This window comes from Chlorocebus sabaeus, chromosome 13 (genome assembly GCF_047675955.1).
Source record: "Chlorocebus sabaeus isolate Y175 chromosome 13, mChlSab1.0.hap1, whole genome shotgun sequence".
NCBI classification, from domain to species: domain Eukaryota; kingdom Metazoa; phylum Chordata; class Mammalia; order Primates; family Cercopithecidae; genus Chlorocebus; species Chlorocebus sabaeus.
Window position 1 is genome coordinate 90208970 of NC_132916.1, and position 19969 is coordinate 90228938.

A 19969-nucleotide genomic window follows, 5' to 3' on the forward strand; every position below is an offset into this window, starting at 1 on the left:
GCCAAGATGGGCGGATCACGAGGTCAGGAGATCGAGACCATCCTGGCTAACACGGTGAAACCCCGTCTCTACTAAAGAAATACAAAAATTAGCCGGGCGCGGTGACGGGCGCCCGTAGTCCCAGCTATACGGGAGGCTGAGGCAGGAGAATGGCTTGAACCTGGGAGGCGGAGCTTGCAGTGAGTGGAGATGGCGCCACTGCACTCCAGCCTGGGCAACAGAGCCAGACTCCGTCTCAACAACAACAACAAAAAAAAGAATTATTTGTATATTTTATTGTATAACAGTCTTTTATCAGATATGTGTTTTGCAAAGATTTTTTTTTTCCCCTAGTCTGTGGCTTTTCATTCTCTAGACAGTGTCTTTCTTGGAACAAAAGTCTTTAATTTTTGATTGGGCAGGCTTTTTATTACTATGAAAATAAGATGTGAGAGATAGTGTGGGCGGGTGCGGTGGCTCAGGTCTGTAATCCCACCACTTTGGGAAGCCGAGACGGGTGGATCACGAGGTCGAGAGATCGAGACCATCCTGGCTAACACGGTGAAACCCCATCTCTACTAAAAATACAGAAAATTAGCCGGGCGTGGTGGCGGGCGCCTGTAGTCCCAGCTACTGGGGGGGGGTGGGGGGGGTGGGGGAGGGGGGGTGGCTGTGGCAGGAGAATGGCGTGAACCCTGGAGGCGGAGCTTGCAGTGAGCCGAGATTGCGCCACTGCACTCCAGCCTGGGTGACAGAGCGAGACTCTTGTCTCAAAAAAAAAAAAAAAAAAAAGATGTGAGAGATAGTACAAAACTTTTCTTGATTACTAGAAAGATTAGGTTGAATGGCTTCCATGGTCTCTTTCGACACTAGGTTTTTATGGTTCTACTGAAAAAGTGTGCTGTGAATTTTTACCATGTGAATTGAAGGGTTCCCTGGCCCATTATAAAATTAATATATGTTAATGGCAGGAAGTTTAGAAAATGCAGTGAAGAAGAAAATATGCCTTAAAAAACAAAACAAAACAAAAACAGTGTGGCAGTGTGGCATTGACTGGGTGAAAGAATTTTGGACGAGTGAAAGAATTTTGGACAAGTGAAAAATCCAAACGGGCCTGCCTATATTCCTCTCTTTCATTAGTTGACGACTCAACAGGGCTGCACCTTCTCACTGTTTCAAAGCATACATGGATGAAAAGACAGCAATGAAACTAATGAATAATCTGCCGGGAGTGGTGGCTCACGCCTGTAATCCCAGCACTTTGGGAGGCTGAGGTGGGTGGATCACCTGAGGCCAGGAGTTTGAAACCAGCCTGGCAAACATGTGAGGCTGTGAACATGTGAGACAGTGAAACCCTGTCTCTACTAACAATATAAAAATTAGCCGGGTGTGGTGGCGGGTGCCTGTAATCCCAGCTACTTGGGAGCTGAGGCAGGAGAATCGCTTGAACCTGGGAGGCGCAGGTTGCAATGAGCTGAGATCTCGCCACTGCACTCCAGCCCGGGCGACAGTGTGAGACTCCGTCTCAAAAACAAACAAATAAACAAACAAAAAAACAAAAAACAAGCCCTGGCGCGGTGGCTCACGCCTGTAATCCCAGCACTTTGGGAGGCCAAGTCGGGCAGATCACGACGTCAGGAGTTCGAGACCAGCCGGCAAACATAGTGAAACCCCGGACTCTAACAAAAATACAAAAAAATTAAGTCATGGTGGCGGGCGCCTGTAATCCCAGCTATTTGGGAGGCTGAGGCCAGGAGAATCACTTGAACCTGGGAGGCGGAGGTTGCAGTGAACAGAGATCACCTCACTGCACTCTAGCCCGGGCGACAGTGCGAGACTCCGCCTCAAATAAAAAGAATGCCAGTATCAAAGAAGGCCAGGCTGAAGCCAGAAAGTGTCTGAGATGAACTGGGGAGACAGGTGGGACAGATCTTGGAGAGCTTTGTTGAACTAGTTAAGGATTTTGGCTGTTGTTCTAAGTGTAATTGGAAGCTAATGAAGGGTTTCAGGCAGATGCACCATAGGATCTTACTTCCAATTAAGAGAAAAGGTCAAGGGAGGGAGAGAGCCTACACAGGAGAGAGAGTCATACAGAAAGATGACCTGGGCTTTGAACAGATTAGAAGAGCTGTAAGAGTGGATTAATCAGGAGGCTATGCCATTAGTACAGGTGGTAGATAATGGTAGCTTTACCTGGGTGGTTGCAACATACAGATAAATGGAGATATATTTGGGAGACAGAATTCACAGGACTTGATTAACTGATATGGCAGTGTAGAGAAGGAAGTGCCTTGAATGGTCAGCTACAGCAATTCATGTGGGGGATGTTCATTGAGATGGGAACTCTGTACATGGAAGACTGGGGGAAGATCACGTGCTCAGTTTCTTGAAATGCCGATCTGGAGTGCCAGAAAGCCCACATAAACGTTGAGGGCGTGGCTAGAGAAAGGAATTAGATGTCAGAGAAGAGCTAGAGATTTTAATTTGGGAGTCTTTACCGAGGTCAAGGCACTTAAAAAAAAAAAAATTTAACACCCAGGAAGGTCTAAACAAAGTGTTATACGTTTCAGACCATTTTAATTCTTGTTTAATCTATATAGTATGACTCTATTTTCATAGTTTTCTCTTAAACATTTTGTTCTTCATGTATATGATTAACCACAACCTCTGCGTTGTGAACAAAAATCCCTAAGGCTGAAGTAGCTGAATAACACATATGTTTGACAGTAAGAAATCTGGGGTGGTGATCTCAAGTCCTTACTAAACAGGTTGGCTATGTGGTGCTTTGGGTAAAACGTACTTCATATTTGATCCAGGTAGCTATGAAAATAATCTAGCATTTTATGTGCTTGTGCACTTTGAAGAGCGCTTATCTAACTTTTCCTCAAACCACTGATTTGTTATAGTACAGAGCTCATCTGGGGGAACCAGTAAGCTCTTAAAAATAAGCTTTTTAATCAAAAGGACATTGTTACTGTTTTTCATTACAGCTGCCCTGTATAAAATTAGTATCCATATCGCGTCTGTAATTCAAATGCCTTTGTCTTCTTTCTTGTACCTAGTAAACGATTACAAAGGAAATGTCACTTCACCTAAGACTTAGTTGCCAAGGTTTTTTTTTTTTTTTTTTTAAAAAGAAACAGACATTTTTCTCAAAGTTGTTCTAACCACGCAGCTTTGTGCTGTTTCAAGTTGCTCAAACTGTGCCAGGAGGAAGCCCTTAACTGCTTAAAAGGCCAGGGACTGAAACGGAGTATTGCACAACCCTTCACCACCGGGCGGTTTCGCTTCCAAATCTGGCCTTCGTGTCATCCCAAGGCGGGAGCCGCTCCTCGCTCCACTGGAGCCAGCCCCATTCCCCCTTCAAAAGCAGCCGGGGTTTCCTCGTCCAAGCCTGGGGCGCCCCTCCCTTCGCCCAAGGTTCCCGTGAAAGCCGAGCCGCGCGGCTACGAGGAGGCCCCATTGTCCAGCTGGGGAGACCGAGTCTCGAGGGGCGACTCTCGCACTCAAGTACCGCCGGTCCTGCAGACCAAAGGTCCGCGGGTCTCCGCGCCGCTCCCCTCCCCCGCGGCCCCATTGTCTGCCTCGCCCCGCCCCGGGGGACACGTGCGCCTGCAGCTTCCCGAGGAGGAGAGTGCGGGGCGGTGGCAGTGGCGTGGACACCGCCTGGAACGGCTACGCGGTCGCGGAGCCGGGGGCGGGGGTCCGGCGCGCACAGACCGGTGGGTGCCCTCCGGGAAGCGGCAGTCGCACTCAGCGCCCACAGCACTCTGCACCGCCAGCCCCGGACCGGGCAGGGATGGGGCGGGCGGGAGCTCGGTGGGGGTGGCGTGCGCGTGGTGTCGCGGTGGGGGTGGGGCGGGGCGGGGTGGGGAGATGCCAGTCTCCTGACAAAGGAGAACGAGTGGGACACGCTGAGCCGGCCCACCCCGCCTGGAGGGGAGCGGGAGGGGGAGTGTCGGGAGGGGAAGGGGCGGGCCTTTCATTCAGTCTCGGCCCCTCCGCCGCCGCCGCCGGAGCGGAAGGGCGGGGTCTTGTGCCTCCCCCACCCCCTACCTAAGCGGTGAGGAGCGGGGAAGGCGGTGCGGCGTGGGGGGCGGAGCCCGCGGGCGCGCGTCCCGAGGCGTAGGCTACGTCGTCACGTCAGCGCGGGAGAGAGAAAGAGAGGAGCCGACTCGGCAGGGACTGAGGGACGGGGCCGAGAGTGCGAGCAAGCAAGGGAGGGAGTGAGGGAGCGTGCGAGCCACAAGGGGAAAGGCGGCCACTCGTGCCTGAGCGACCGCAGAGGGGAGTGGGAGCGGTGGGGGAAAGGAACGGGGGGGCGGGAATAAGACAGGCTGAGAGAAGGCGGACAGAGGCTAGTGGTGGTGGTGGTAGTGGGAGAAGGAGGAGCTGGAGGAGGGCAGGGGCTGAGGGAGTGAGTGAGTGAAGCGGACGCGCGAGAGAGGGGAGGGAAGGGAAGGGAAACGAAGGGGGGTCACGCGGGGGCGCGCGCGCGCACCGGGAGCGCGCTCGGAGGCGAGTGGAACTGGATCGGGTTTGCTGCCAGCGGCGTGAGCTTCGGCCGCCATTTTACAACAGCTCCACTCGCGCCGGACACAGGGAGCAGCGAGCACGCGTTTCCCGCAACCCGATACCATCGGACAGGATTCCTCCGCCTCAGCCCAACGGGGAGGTAACGACCGCCAGAACCCGGGTCTGGGAGGGGAGCTCCATGACATTGTGGAGTGAGCTGGGGGAGGGCGGCGCGGGGAGAAACCGGCTTTTCTGGAAAATGGATTCCAAGGGGGAGAAGAGCACGTTGACTGGGGCTGCCTGGGAGTAGGCCGCAGCCCGCGCCGCCACTTCCTCCTCTCCATGTGCTGCTGCCGTTCAGGCTTTGTCTGCGGCGCTCTGGGAGGAGGCGCCTCCACGGTCCCGTGGCCCGCACGGACCGCGAGCGGCTTCAGAGTTGGTGCTGTCGTGGCGGTCGCCGCGGCGCGGGAGTGGGCGGAGAGGAGTGGGTCTCGTCCCGCAGCCGTGCGGCGAGCTTGGGCGGTGCTCACAGTCCCGCGGGCGTTGGGCTGTTCGCGGAACGCCCTCATGCTGCTGGGTTGCCGGGCCGGCGCCGCAGTCACTGCACGGAGGGGTAAGGGGTGGGGACCTGCACCGCGCGCCACGGGTCACGTCTCGGCCGGGCGGGCGGCCGGGGGTCGCCGGCGCCCGGGGAGCGCCCGGGGCGGAGAGCCATGTGTCACGGCGGAGACGGCAGCGCTGGGGGGCGGGGAGAGCCTGTGGCCTGGCGCCGCCACTGCCTCGGTGTTTAGGGGCGAGATTGTGCTGCTGCAGCTTTCTGGGGGCTCCGACCGCGGCTTCGGGTTGATGTTGGGAACCAGTGATGGTCGTCTTGGTTTGGGATTCGTTGGGTTTCCGTTGAAGGAAGTTGTAGGACATTGGAAGGCGCAGAGCACGTGTTTCTAATGGGCTCCTGGCGGCCGCAGTGGTGAGACTGCCGCTCTCGGTGCGGAGTCAGGGGCGGGCTTTGGGGTGCGGGGTTGAAGGGTGGAGAAATTGGGTGGTGGGAAGGTGGCTTGTATGAGCGCTTTGTTCTTCGCTGGCTGTTGTTACCGATCTATAAGCGGCAGGCGGGAAAAGCGCGCACTTTGGGGGTTTATCTTTGAGAGAGACGAGCCCAGTTTTGCTTTCTCCACACACACCTCATTTTTCGAACGGGCACAGCTGCATGTGACACGCTGGCTCGTACCCGTGCTGATTGGGCTGTATTTGTAATACGGTTTTTCCTAGGGAGTGTTAGCAGGTGAGTCAGGGGAGGTGCTAAGGAAGAATATAGTGAATCGGTCCTTCTGTGCCCTGTGCTCCAAATCTGGCTTGTCAGGCGATAGTGACTGTAAGGCTTTTTTTAAAGGGAGGCACAGGCTAGCTAGCTGGTGTAGTCAATGGTAGAGAAAGTAAAGATGGGGCTCTCATATTGTCCTCTATTCTTTTTGAAGATCCTAGTTTAATTTTGCTTATTGCGTTTGAACAGATCTCTGGAAACATGGCTACAGAACATGTTAATGGAAATGGTACTGAAGAGCCCATGGATACTACTTCTGCAGTTATCCATTCAGAAAATTTTCAGACATTGCTTGATGCTGGTTTACCACAGAAAGTTGCTGAAAAACTAGATGAAATTTACGTTGCAGGTAAGAACTAACACTTGCAAAATTACATTATGAAATTTTTCTATTGGATTTCTGGCTTTGAGCTAAAATAGCAACTTTTTGTGGTTTCCAATAAGTGTGGGAACTGGAGTTTTGCTTGTTGTGATAGCTGGTTAATTTAAGTTTGAAGCAGAGGTTAAGATGTATAGAGGGAGGGAAGAAGAGAAGGTTAGGAGCTAAAGGCTGACTTGCATGCTGGCCTGATGGATAAATAAGTATATGATAGTAGCAACAGCTGCTAATGTTGGGAACAGGCCATGTGACTTTTTTGAGTATTTTTATAGTAGGATTCTTCTTAAATAACTTGGTAACTGTAGACTCGTTTTCTTGTCTTTTTGGTGCGGCTCTTAACTTTTTCTGGTGGTATTTGAAATGAGTAGAGGTTCAGTTGTCATGCTTGGTACTTTGTTGGTTGATTCTAGGATTCGTAAGCCTGTATACTGTAGACATAGTGTAGTGCTCAGAGCTATCAGACTTTGGAGATAAAAGATGTAAAAGAAGTTAGCTCATTATTGCAAGTGTGGTTGGCAGGGCCTATTTAGTTCAGGATGCAGTTCAGAGTGGCTGAAGTGTGTTTTTTTTTTCCCAGATATGGATAAGGGGAGTAGAAGAATTGTAAAGGCACACATGTATCGTGTTTCACCCTGTATTGCCAACATAGTCTTCTCAAAAAAATCTTTTCTAAAAATATTAAAAGCTGATAACCTTTATTTTTTCCAGGGCTAGTTGCACATAGTGATTTAGATGAAAGAGCTATTGAAGCTTTAAAAGAATTCAATGAAGACGGTGCATTGGCAGTTCTTCAACAGTTTAAAGACAGTGATCTCTCTCATGTTCAGGTAATGTTAATGTCAGTGTGAAAAGAATTAAAAAATTTGAGTAGTTTTGATACTGTCTGCTAAATTTTATTAGACTCAGATGGTTATTGTTAAATATTAATGGAACATTTTTTTGCAGAACAAAAGTGCCTTTTTATGTGGAGTCATGAAGACTTATAGGCAGAGAGAAAAACAAGGGACCAAAGTAGCAGACTCTAGTAAAGGACCAGATGAGGCAAAAATTAAGGTATGTCTTTCTATACTCCCTTTAGTTTTAAAGTTCTTTTAACTTTCCTAATTTTGGTAAATATTCCTTGGGTATGAAATGGATGTATGTTAGATGTTGAGATAATTCATCAATCTCTCCTAATTCCTGTTTTTTTTTTTTCATTTCTTTTAACTATTTGTTTCTAAAGCAATTTGCTGTGAAGTTTATCATTGTTATCCAGCTACTGATGTTTAAATCTTCTATTGGTAGTTCCGATAAAAGATTAAAAGAAATACACCCATCATACCTCTAGATTATTTTTTTTGAAAAGCTGGAAAGCCAGCTTACTGATAGTTGAATACTGGTGGAGAATGTACACTTGGCAACTGTTTTTCTTAGGAGTCTCAAACCCCAGTGAATTTAGAATGTTAACCCTGCTGCCCTCCACTTCCGTCAGTATGGATTATTAGATTATTTCTCAAAGCAGCTTTAACAGTAAGATTGTTTAGTGTGTATATGTAAATGAGAAACTGAGGCTAGGAAGGGAAGGCTCTTTTTTTTGGTTTAAGATTATACTGAATGGCTTCAAATTCAGCTCAGTTTTGATCTTTATATTGGTGAGTTTTCTTATTTATAAACAATATGGTGATCATATTACTTTTTTATCTGGTGTGCTTTGTAGTGTGCCAGTGCTATTGAGCCAAGCGTATGGTTTAAGAAAATCAGTTAAGGGTATAGGCCTTGAGCGTTGTTGTATTGGTGTGGACACAGGGAAAGCCTAGAATATGGAAAAGGTTGGTATATGGATTTAGCTGTTTAAAGATAGCCATGAATTTGAGGCTTTCACAGATCTAGCTGTGAGTAAATTGAGTTTTATCTGTAAATCTAGTTTTTCCATAAAAGTGGCGTATAGTTGTCTCGATTGTAATTCAGTTGTAATTAAGTCTGCATTTGTGAGCTAGATAGAACTTACTAAAATTTTTAAACTTTCAGTTTGTGACTTTCAGTTTATTTTGGAAAGGGATGGCTTAATTTTTTTTTTCTCGTGGGGAGACAGTCTCACTCTGTCGCCCAGGCTGGAGTGCAGTGGTGTGATCTTGGCTCACTGCAACCTCTACCTCGCGGGTTCAATCAGTTCTCCTGCCTCAGCCTCCTGAGTAGCTGGGAATACAGGCAGGCACCACCAGACCCAGCTAATTTTTGTATTTTTAGCAGAGATGAGGTTTCAGCATGTTGGCCGGGATGGTCTCGATCTCTTGACCTCATGACCCACCCGCCTCAGCCTCACAAAGTCCTGAGATTACAGGTGTGAGCCACCACACCCGTCCGCTTAAATTTGTAATGAGACCTAAGTTGTGGTAAGATGGCATAGAGACATTTTTAGAGGAAATCTGACAGAGGGAATAAGTTTTTCCTTTCTGTTTTTATGGATTGACAAAAAGTGTTATTTGGGTCATAATGATTAAGGTTAAAAAACTCCTTTATAGCACAGGGATTACATGTGAGAAAATGGAAAGATGAGCTATTACTGATTTAGTTTATGTTATAGTCATAGATGTGAGCAAGTTTATGAATGTTTTTATGAATTACAGAATTTTTCATAAACATTTAGTGTCCTTTGAGTTAGAAGTTTTAAAAGTCTGTCCAGTAATTTTCAGAGACTGAGGTGACCCTAAATAACAGCATTTTGATACATTTTGTCAGATGGCTAGGGTTAGTCTGTTTTTATATCAGAATGTACTAGCTAATGGAGTTGGTTTTGTTTGGGAAACCACTTTTGTGCTTCGTGGTTGAGACAGTGGAGAAGGGGAATAATTTGACTTTTTTCCTTCAGATAATGGAGGACTATGCTGCTTTTTTTTGTTTTCTGTTTTTTGTGATGGAGTCTCGCTCTGTCACCCAGGCTGGAGTGCAGTGACGCTGTCTTGGCTCACTGCAACCTCTGCCCCTCCAGGTTTAAGCAGTTCTCTGCCTCAGCCTCTGGAGTAGCTGGGATTACAGGCGCCCACCACGCTGGGCTAATTATTTTTATTTTTAGGGGAGACGGGGTTTCACCATCTTGGCCAGCCTGGTTTTGAACTCCTGACCTTGTGATCCACCCGCCTCGGCCTCCCAAAGTGTTGGATTTACAGGTGTGAGCCACCATACCCGGCCTATACTTCTTTCTATACTTTCCCTAGAATAAGGAATAAATTCTTAATGCTTTGAGTAAATATGAGTTGTGTAAATTTTAACAGTACTTTTTGGGAATTAAAATGTAGAGGTTATGTAATGTCGCAGTCTCATAAAGTTTTAAAAGTCATTTTGGCTGTTAACTTTTTCTGAATGACCCATGCTATCCCATGAAATATGGCACATAAATGTCAAAAAATAATAGGAGATTTTTTTGACTGTAGCTCCCAAGTTTCTAGACTTGGTTTGGGAAGTGTAATTTCTTCTGAGGTTGGCACAATGCCCAGAATGGCAGTATGTACCTAGGAGTGGGATTATAGGGAATTTATTGGGTAAAAGATCCAGACTTGAAAGATACTCAACCAAATTAGGTACAGTCATTTTTTAAGGTGGTGGTAACAGAGTAATACATCCTGTCTTGAAAGTTGCTAATGGATTGATCTTCTTGTTGTCCATTAAGCACACTATTCAATTAAGTAGAGACTAGAAAGTAATTTGAACAAGACCCTGAAATTTTGGTAATAATTTAGAAGTATAACAAGTACACATTAAGGGGAAATTTTGAAACAGACATCACAAACTTGTTTATGAGGGAACATGCCAAGATAATTGGAAAGATTTGAGCAAGGTGGATGTTAACTGCTATACGTATGGGTGTGGTCTAGTGAATTAAATGTATTAATGACGTTTGAACTTTTCAAGGCACTCTTGGAAAGAACAGGCTACACACTTGATGTGACCACTGGACAGAGGAAGTATGGGGGACCACCTCCAGATTCCGTTTATTCAGGTCAGCAGCCTTCTGTTGGCACTGAGGTAAAGCAACTAAAAACTTGTACCTTTTGTAGTGAAAGCACAGGTATCTGGTTTCCTAAAGCAATTCTCCATGGTTTTTACCTAATATTTAATTTGCAGATATTTGTGGGAAAGATCCCAAGAGATCTATTTGAGGATGAACTTGTTCCTTTATTTGAGAAAGCTGGACCTATATGGGATCTTCGTCTAATGATGGATCCACTCACTGGTCTCAATAGAGGTTATGCGTTTGTCACTTTTTGTACAAAAGAAGCAGCTCAGGAGGCTGTTAAACTGGTAAGTTGTCCTTTTTTTCCTTTCAGTTTTCACGTTCACTGTCTTTAATACCAAGTTTTTTTCTTATTGTGCCTAAGAGTTACCAAACATTTTTTGAAGTACTGATTTAGGCAGGTGTTTTTTTTTTCCCCCATATCACTGTGCAAGCATTGTAGTGATATTCTTTGCATGTGTAGTTGATAGGATTCCACATCTAAAAGGCAGCATGGTAGAATTCCTAGCAGTTGGTTTTTAGAAACATCTGGCTTAGTGATGTTTTTTGTCTGTTTGTTTAAACTTATAGGGATGTGAAAAGATTTAAGAAAAGTAACCGTGGTAAGGGCTCTCATACTTCCTGGCCGTACCTGAGCCATCCCTTTTTCTAAAATAATTCACAAAAGACATTGTGATACATTTCTAGTTGATGAAACAAAAGATTTTATGGTGAGTGGCAATATTTGATTTAAAAATACCAGATGTTAGGTAAGGACCTGGTAATTTTTCCAACTTTTTAAAAAAGGAAATCTTCTCTTCTCACCGAGTTTCTCTTTTTGCCCAGACTGAAGTGGTGTGATTTCGGCTCACTGCAGCCTCCACCCCTTAGGTTCAAGTGATTTTCATGCCTCAGCCTCCGGAGTAGCTGGGATTATAGGCACCTGGTGCTATGTCCAGCTAATTTTTGCATTTTTAGTACAGATGGGATTTCGCCGTGTTGGCCAGGCTGGTCTCGAACTCCTGACCTCAGGTGATCCACTCACCTCGGCCTCCCAAAGTGCTGGGATTATAGGCATGAGCCACCACACCCGGCCAGAAAGAGATTTTAATATTTTAAATTACAGTTTATATAACTCCTTTAAACTAGTTTTATTAAGTTCTGTGACTGAAGTGATTCTGCATTTTATAGTTGAAGAGTTGGGGCCTAATTTAAACCCATAGAATGTATCAAGCAATACAACTGGGGAGAACTTTTGTACAAGATAGCTCACTGTGCCACATTTGTTAAATTTGCTTTATCTGGCTTGTATATCCTGTGGGTAATTCCAGACAAACTTAAAATCTTCAGACTGATTTTTTTTCTCCTCCCTCCTGAGTTTTCCCCCTTCCCTTACCGTGAGGTCTATCACTTTTAAGCAAGCCTTAAAGAGAAAAATAAAACTTGTAAGTCTTCCTTTTCTTTTTTTTTTGGGAGATAGAATCTCACTCTGTCACCTAGGCAGGAGTGCAGTGGTGTGATCTTGGCTCACTGCAATCTCCGCCTCCCAGGTTCAAGCAATTCTCGTACCTCAGCCTCTCCGGTAGCTGGGATTACAGGCACGCACCACCACACCTGGCTAAATTTTGTATTTTTGGTAGAGACGGGGTTTCACCATGTTGGCCAGGCTGGTCATGAACTCCTGACCTCAGATGATCTGCCTGCCTCAGTCCCGCAAAGTGCTGGAATTGCAGACGTGTGCCACTGCACCCGGCCAAGTCTTCCTTTTCTATATTGCGTGAATACCTCCAACTGGTTTGTATGATTGAGTGTGATGGAAGTTTAACAGTAAAAAAGTATGCTACTTGAAAGAATGTAAGTCTTTACAAAGAAAATTTGGGAATTTAGGTATTTCTTTTCAAATCATGTCAGATTTTTCCCTTAAAAGAGTGCTTTCTAGTTTAGAGGGAATTCAGATTTACTGGTAACCTTTGAGTTGTCAAAATTTTAGTTTCAGCAGTTGAATTTGAGGGGCATTTCGAGCTCCAGAAAGAGGTACCTTAGAAATTCTTTAGTTTTTATTATTTGTTTTTTGAGACAAAGTCTCTGTCACCCAGGCTGGAGTGTGGTGGGCACGATCTTGCCTCACTGCAACATCTGCCTCCTGAGCTTAAGCGATTCTCCTGCTGCAGCTGCAGCCACCGAGTAGCTGGGAAAACAGGCGCGTACCACCACGCCAGGCTAATTTTTGTATATCTAGTAAAGACAGGGTTATGTTGGCCTGGCCGGTCTCAAACTCCTGACCTCAAGTGATCTGCCCGCCTTGACCTCCCAAAGTGCTGGGATGACAGACATGAGCCACTGTGGCTGGCAGGTTGGTCTTGAACTCGTGGCCTCAAGCCATCCTCCTACCTCAGCTTCCCAAAGTACAAGGATTACTGGCATGAGCCACCTTGCCTGGCCCAAAATCCTTTAATCTCGTATAAAAGAATAGAATATTTTTGCCAAGTAGCAATAAAGTAGCAGTAAGTGAAAATACAGAATGATCTAGTAAGCAATGAGGTATCTGAACTACAGAAAGTTAATACAGTGGGCCCTCTGTACCATGGGTCCTGCCTTCACAGTTTCAGCTAGCTGAGGATTGAAGATACTCCCAAAAAACCCAATAAAAAAATAGCAATACACCAGTATGTGAGAGAATGTTCTTAGGTTATATGCAAACACTACGCTATTTAAGAGAGTTGAGGATTCATGGATTTTGGTATGGGTTCCTGGAACCAGTCCCCTATATGTACTGAGGGACCACTGCAGAATTTAGCTAGTGGTATCAGATCCATTTTTTAACATTTTGAAAAAGAATCATTAAACTGACATTGTAGGTTACTTAATTCGTGCCATCAAAATATGGTAGGTGACCACTGTAACTTATTTATAGATGTTTTCCAGAAACCTTACAGTAAAGATACATCATTAGAGGAAGATAGTTTATAACCCATTAGTAACACAGTGATTTTGAGTGCCAGTAGACACTTGGAAATGTTTCCATTTGTACAGTTGCCTTGTTTAATAAATAAATTCCAAAATTGCATTGTTGTAGGCTGCTTAGAATATAGTCTTACTAATATAGTTTTTAAATATAATGGAGAAACTTCTGTAGGTAATCGGGCGTTCTTTTCGATTGACCTAGGAATTAACTCTTGTCCTAAAACTTTCTACGTTTCTTTCTGTGTTTCTCTGTCCTGATCCGAGTCCTTTTCTGGGGTCATAATTTTTTGGTACTACCTGATTAATAGGAGACTTTGCATTTTGTTGCCTTTTAAAAGATACTTCTGGCAGGGTGTGGTTGCTCACGTCTGTAGTCCCAGCATTTTGGGAGGCTGAGGTGGAAGGATTGATTGAAACCAACCTGGGAAACATAGACCCCCATCTGTACCAAAAAGGTAACAGATTAGCCAGGCATGGTGGCGTGCACCTGTGGTCCCAGGAGGTCAAGGCTGCAATAACCTGTGATCATGCCACCGCACTCCAGCCTGGGCAACAGAGACCCTGTCTGAAAAAACCAAAAACGGGGAAAAAACATTTCCAATGGTAGGTATTGATATACAGCCACTAGGATATATTGGTCATATCATCATTTGCTTTTTTTGACTTTTCAGTATATTTTTTTGAAACGGAGTCTCCCTCTGTTGCCCAGGCTGGAGTGCAGTGGTGTGATCTTGATTCACTGTAACCTCTGCCTCCGGGGTTCAAGTGATTCTCCGGCCTCAGCCCCCTGAGTAGCTGGGATTACAGGTGCGTGCCACCATGCCTAGCTAATTTTTGTATCTTTAGTAGAGATGGGGTTTCACCATGTTGGCTGGGCTGGTCTCAAACTCCTGACCTCAGACTCGGCCTCCCTAAGTGCTGGGTGTACAGGTGTGAGCCACCACACCCAGCCTACTTTTAAGTAAATGGTTAAATAAATTAAATTAATTAATTTATTTATTTATTTGAGAGAGAGTCTCACTCTGTTGCCCAAGCTGGAGTGCGATGGCACGATCTTGGCTCACTACAAGCTCCACCTCCCAGGTTCACACCATTCTCCTGCCTCAGCCGCCTGAGTAGCTAGCTGGGAGTACAGGGAAACACTACCATGCCCAGCTGATTTTTTTTGAATTTTTTTTTAGTAGAGACAGGGTTTCACCCTGTAATCCAGGATAGTCTCGATCTCCTGACCTCGTGATCCACCCGCCTCGGCCTCCCAAAGTGCTGGGATTACAGGCGTGAGCCACTGCGCCCAGCCTTAAGTAAATTGTTTTAATTATTATTATTATTTTTGGAGGCTGGGTGTCACTCTGTTGCCCTTGCTGGGGTGCAGTGTCATGATCAAAGCTCACTAACCTTGAACTCCTGGGCTTACGTGATCTTCCTGCCTCAGCTTCCTAAGCAGCTGGGACTACGAGGGCACCACCATGCTAGGTTAATTTTTAAACTTGTTAGAGGTGTTGTCTCACTATGTTGTCGAGGCTAATCTTGAACTCTTGGCCTCAAGCAGTCTTCCTGCTTTGGCTTCCCAAATTGCTGGGATTATAGGGGTGAGCCACTGTGTCTGGCCATTGTCTGCTTTTTTTAAAAGGATGCTTTACTGTGGGTAGGATCTGGTGGATTTGCTTTAGCACAACAAAGAACTAGATTTTAGAGAAAGTGAAGTAATTGAAACATTGTAGAGAAAATATAAATCCCAAGTTGTTTTGGATACACTTTGTATTCATTTGTGGATGTGAATACCCCTTTCCTAAGTATATTCTTCAAGGGCTTTGCATACTTTGGAAACTATCTCTACTGTGTTACGTTTTGAGAGATTCTACTTGTTACAATTCTGTCCAAAGTGAATTTTTAATTGAAGTGCTATTCTAGTTATATATAACTAAATGCTGGGAAAGTGCCTCGTGCCTCCTTTGCATTATTTATAGATCAGACAAGATTGAAGCACCTCTGTCGGGAGGAATATCTTAGGTTGAGATAGTTTTAGGTATTTGGCATTGTTTTTTTTAAATACTGATACAGCAATGATTAGTTTCTCTAGGTTAAATAGTGTTGTAGACTTTATATTTGTATGTGGACTTACAAAAATGGGTTAATTGATGTTAACAGTTGAAGAAGCATGAAGTTAATTAAAAGCAACTGCAAGTTTCTTAAATGACCCTGATTCTAGCCAACATCTACCTTTATTTTGAGGAATGAAAAAAATCCATTTGCAAATGATGATAGTCTAGCTAGGGAAGTAAGATCTAAACTTGTGAAAAGGTGATTAATAGCTACTACTCGAGTGCTTGCTAAGGGTCAAGAGCTTTGCTAGATGCTATGTTATTACCTTTAAATTCTGCCTCAACAACCCTTTCTGCCAGGTTGTGGAAATAGACTTGACTGAGACGATACAGCTAAACATCCCAGCCCTAGTTTCATGCCGGGTTTCTTTAACTGAGGTCCCTATTGTTAGATATAACAATTTAAGGCAACTCTACAATTTACGTCACCAGGTAGCCTGATAACTTTAAATTATGCAGTGGTTTAGGTAGCGTTAAAGAGTTAAGTAGGTTCCATCTGTTGCCAAAATATTTTGGCATCTGACACTTTTTATCATCTTCACTGCTACTACCCTAGTCTAAGGTACCATTTGTACCACTCAGACTACTGAAGGAACCTAGCTAGTCTCACCGCCTTCTGTTGCCCTTTATATTTGGCAACATCGATTAGATTACAGCATTCCTATGCTGAAAAATGACTTACAGACAAGACCCTATTCAGACAAGTTCCTCCTTCTTTTCCCCACTCTTCCTTTTAATTACCCTTTTAGCTATGCTTCGTAGTCTTTTTTGTCTTTCAAATAAGCCATGGCATGTTTTTTTTTTTGGAGACAGAGTCACACTCTGTCACCCAGGGTGGAGGGCAGTGGTGGGATCACAGCTCACTGCAACCTCTGCCTCCTGGGTTCAAGCAGTTCTGCCTCAGCCACCGAGTCGCTGGGATTACAGGTGTGCACCACCATGCCTGGCTAATTTTTGTATTTTTAGTAGAGATGGGGTTTTGCCATGTTGGCCACACTGGTCTCGAACTCCTGAGCTCAACAGATTTGCCCACCCCAGCCTCCCAAATTATTGGGATTATAGGCGTGAGCCACCGTGCCCAGCCAAGCCATGGCCATTATCGTTTTAAGGCTGCCTTCTGCTGTTCTGCTTTTCGTAGGGGTTGAAAGCAGCCCGTTTATGACTGATGCTTTCTTTTCAGGTAAGGTGACATTGAGCACCTTACCACCAGTTGCCCCCATGACAGTATTCTAAGAATGGTAAATTAGATTTTGCTTGGATGAGCTTGTAATTATTTTTTGACTTTGTAAATTATTTACATGTCTTTTCCCATTAGAATATATATATTTTTTTTCTCTCCTTAACATTTAGAACTGTGCCCCAATATATAGTAGGTGCTCGATAAATAACCTGACTAGCTGACCACTGCTCTCTGATATTCCTTTGTAACTCATGGACCATTTGCTGCTTTAATAGCCTCCATTTACAATTCTGTGCTACTAGCTGCCCTGTGATTAGGGTGAATTAATAGGTGGTGATGCTTTCTTCCCTTACTCACCTAGGGGATGTTTGGAAATAGACATGTTGATTTAAAGACCATGGAGAAGGGCAGGCAGGTGTGTTTGTGTATTTGTGTGGTATGTTGCTGGAATTGGAGCCCAAGGGTAGTGATGCTGCAATTCAATGACAATCTTAAATAATGGAAATATCCTGATGAAATACTAAATGTCTGTGTACAAACATTGGAATAGATGAGATCTGTTTGCACATAACAAGTTATTTTATTTTTTATTTTTATTTTTTGAGACGGAGTCTCGCTCTGTCGCCTAGGCTGGAGTGCGGCAGTGGCACAATCTCAGTTCACTGCAAGCTCCGCCTCTCAGGTTTACGCCATTCTCCTGCTTCAATCTCCTGAGTAGCTGGGACTACAGGCGCCTGGCTAATTTTTTTGTATTTTTAGTAGAGACGGGGTTTCACCGTGTTAGCCAGTATGGTCTTGATCTCCTGACCTTGTGATCCTCCCGTCTCGGCCTCCCAAAGTGCTGGGATTATAGGTGTGAGCCACCGTGCCCAGCCCACAAGTTATTATTTTGATAGCTCTGATGGTTTTAGTCACCAGATTGGTTGTGTATACAGTCATGATGTGTGTACAACCCTGTTTTTTTTTTTTTTTTTTGAGACAAATCCTCACTCTGTCACCAAGGCTGGAGCGCAGTGGCGCTGTCTCTGCTCACTGCAACCTCTGCCTCCTGGGTTCAGGAGATTCTCCTGCCTCCGCCTCCTGAGTAGCTGGGACTACAGGAGCCGCCACCATGCCTGGCTAATTTTGTTTTGTTTTGATACGGAATCTCGCCCTGTTGCCCAGGCTGGAGTGCAGGTGAGCGCCCCCACGCCCAGCAGATTTTTGTATTTTTAGTAGAGATGGGGTTTCACCATATTGGCCAGGCTGGTCTCCAACTCCTAACCTTGTGATCTGCCCACCTTGGCCTCCCAAAATACTGGGATTACAGGCATGAGCCACTACACCTGGCCTTTTTTTTTTTTTTGTATTTTTAATATGTTGACCAGGCTGGTCTCAAACTCCCAACCTCCAGTGATCCATTTGACTCGGCCTCATGTACAGCCATTTTGATGAATGTAGTTGACAAGATAGGTTCAGAGATACTTTAATAATAATTTAGCAAATAGTGTGTTTAGCATGAAAACTTTTTCTGCAGATAGACAGGTTCTTAGAGAGTTTATAGAACATGAAAGACTGCTGTTAACAGTGGAAGCAAGTGGTGCAAAGGGTAAAGGAAGGATGAAGGGAGACTGGGTTAGGTTGTTGGAGAAGGCTTTGCAATAAAGAGGTTTGAGCAGCACGGTGAAGAGAAAAGGTGGATCTAGTTGAGGCAGTGTTTTGTGGAAATAAAACTTGTAATAAAGTCAGTGCCAGCAGTTAGTTCATACTAAGCTGCATAGCACCCCTCACCCCCTTTTTGAGCCCTGGTGTGGATGGCATGATGTAAATGGCTGAATAATGAAGATTATTTGAGTAAAGAGAACAAAGGCCAGGAGGAGGGTGGCAGCAAGAGAAAGGAGAAAGGTGGGAGATTTTGGAAAGAGAAAGGCTATAGTGGTATGCTGTAGGTTGTATTCTAGTTTTTATCAACAATTGAAAGTGTAGTTGGACTGTTTATGATATGTTTGGTAACTTGAATCTGCATGCAGTGATTAATGCCTTGGATGATGGTCAGGATCTGAAAAAATCTTGATAGCCTGAAAAATAAACTTTGTATCTATCAAGATGGAATTGACTAAAGTCAAGTATTTACACTAGTTTAACAAGTAAGCTGTGATGTCAGTAATGTGTGGTTGCCGAATAAGCTAGGGTAACAGACAATATTTAAGAGTGGTATGGTGTCTAGAAGTGGAAAATTAGTAATAAGCTCCAGTTTATTCTAGACTCCTGTTTCAGTCTGCACTGACAATATTGTGTTAGAGTGTCACTCTATAGTGACACTTGTCAGTATTTCTTGGAGGTATCAGGGAAGCAATGATTAGCCAAGCATAGGGAACAGCTGAGTCATGTGCATGTGTGCCAGGTATATGAAATGCTGTCATTTGGGGGAAATAAATAGGTTTATTTAAGGAAGTAGATTTTGGCTCATTGCGAAGAAGGCTTTATAATTAAGAAATCTTTAGGCCGGGTACGGTGGATCATGCCTGTAATCCCAGCATTTTGGGAGGCTGAGGCGGGCGGATCACCCGAGGTCAGGAGTTCGAGACCAGCCTGGCCAACGTTGTAAAACCCTGTCTGTACTGAAAATACAAAAATTAGCAGGGTGTGGTGGCGCACGCCTGTGGTCCCAGATATTAGGGAGGCTGAGGCAGGAGAATCACTTGAACCGGGGAGGTAGAGGCCGCAGTGAGCTGAAATCGCGTCACTGCACTCCATCCTGGGTGTCAGAGCGAGACTCAGTCTCCAAAAAAAAAACTTTAGTGTGGATGGCTTTGGAGGTAGTGGCTTTGCTGCCTCTTCTGGATCAGATTCCAAATTTGACATTGCTGAATTTCTGAGAATTTGGTGATTACGAAGGAAGGACTTAAAAGTGACTTAAAATTTTGAGCCTTGATGACAGGGATGTTCCAGACTGTACTACTGTTTTGGTGTTCTTAAAAACTGAAGCCTCACATTGATTCGTGATCATAATTAATCTTCATTTTCTGTTTGCTTCATCTCACTGTGGTATTGAGCTTGAAAGCTAGATTTTCACAACTAACTTAAGATCCAGGGCCAACCTTTCTAGAGTAGGAAGGATGAGACTTTTTTGTTTTTTTCTGTGCTCGTGTGTTTATACCACTGTAGTGACCTGATACATTTACCTCTTGAATTAGGGTTTACTAGTATTAAATTAGAATCTCTTATTCACATTTGTTTTTTGTGTTGCCCCCTTCACCATCTAACTCACTGTTACCCATCTTGCTGGGATAAGTGGTTGTTTTTGTTTTTAGGGTGATAGAGTGTCATTAGCGTAAGAAAGGTTAAGCAATTCAAGTATACGTACAAAAAAAGCATGCGGAATCCATAGATGGGGCGTTGCTTTAGGAAATGTTAATTTCTAGGTCCTACTTCTGTTACAGTTGGACAGTATACCCATAGTGTCTCCTTACTTTGTTCATTTGATGACTTACTTTCATTGGAGAGCCAATTTACTCTCTGTGTTACCTATAATAGTATAATTGTTCCAAGTTTTTTTTTTTTTTTTTTTTTTGTATAG

The 19969-nt window shown here is 44.7% G+C and overlaps 1 protein-coding gene across 8 annotated transcripts in view; it reads left to right on the plus strand.

Annotated features, from left to right (window-relative positions):
• The first annotated feature begins 3595 nt into the window (after positions 1-3595).
• Positions 3596-19969, plus strand: part of SYNCRIP (synaptotagmin binding cytoplasmic RNA interacting protein) — a 32558-nt gene continuing 16184 nt past the window's right edge. For 2 of the 8 annotated variants that reach the window (XM_008006520.3, XM_008006521.3), the window contains exons 1-6: positions 4474-4654; positions 6005-6164; positions 6903-7021; positions 7140-7247; positions 10083-10196; positions 10296-10472. In XM_008006520.3, the coding sequence (XP_008004711.1) occupies positions 6017-6164; positions 6903-7021; positions 7140-7247; positions 10083-10196; positions 10296-10472 (666 nt within the window). In that variant the 5' untranslated portion in view covers positions 4474-4654; positions 6005-6016. Of the gene's footprint in view, positions 3702-4451; positions 4655-6004; positions 6165-6902; positions 7022-7139; positions 7248-10082; positions 10197-10295; positions 10473-19969 lie in introns of those variants that run through there. The other 6 variants (XM_008006523.3, XM_008006524.3, XM_008006522.3 and 3 more) reach the window with 5 other exon arrangements.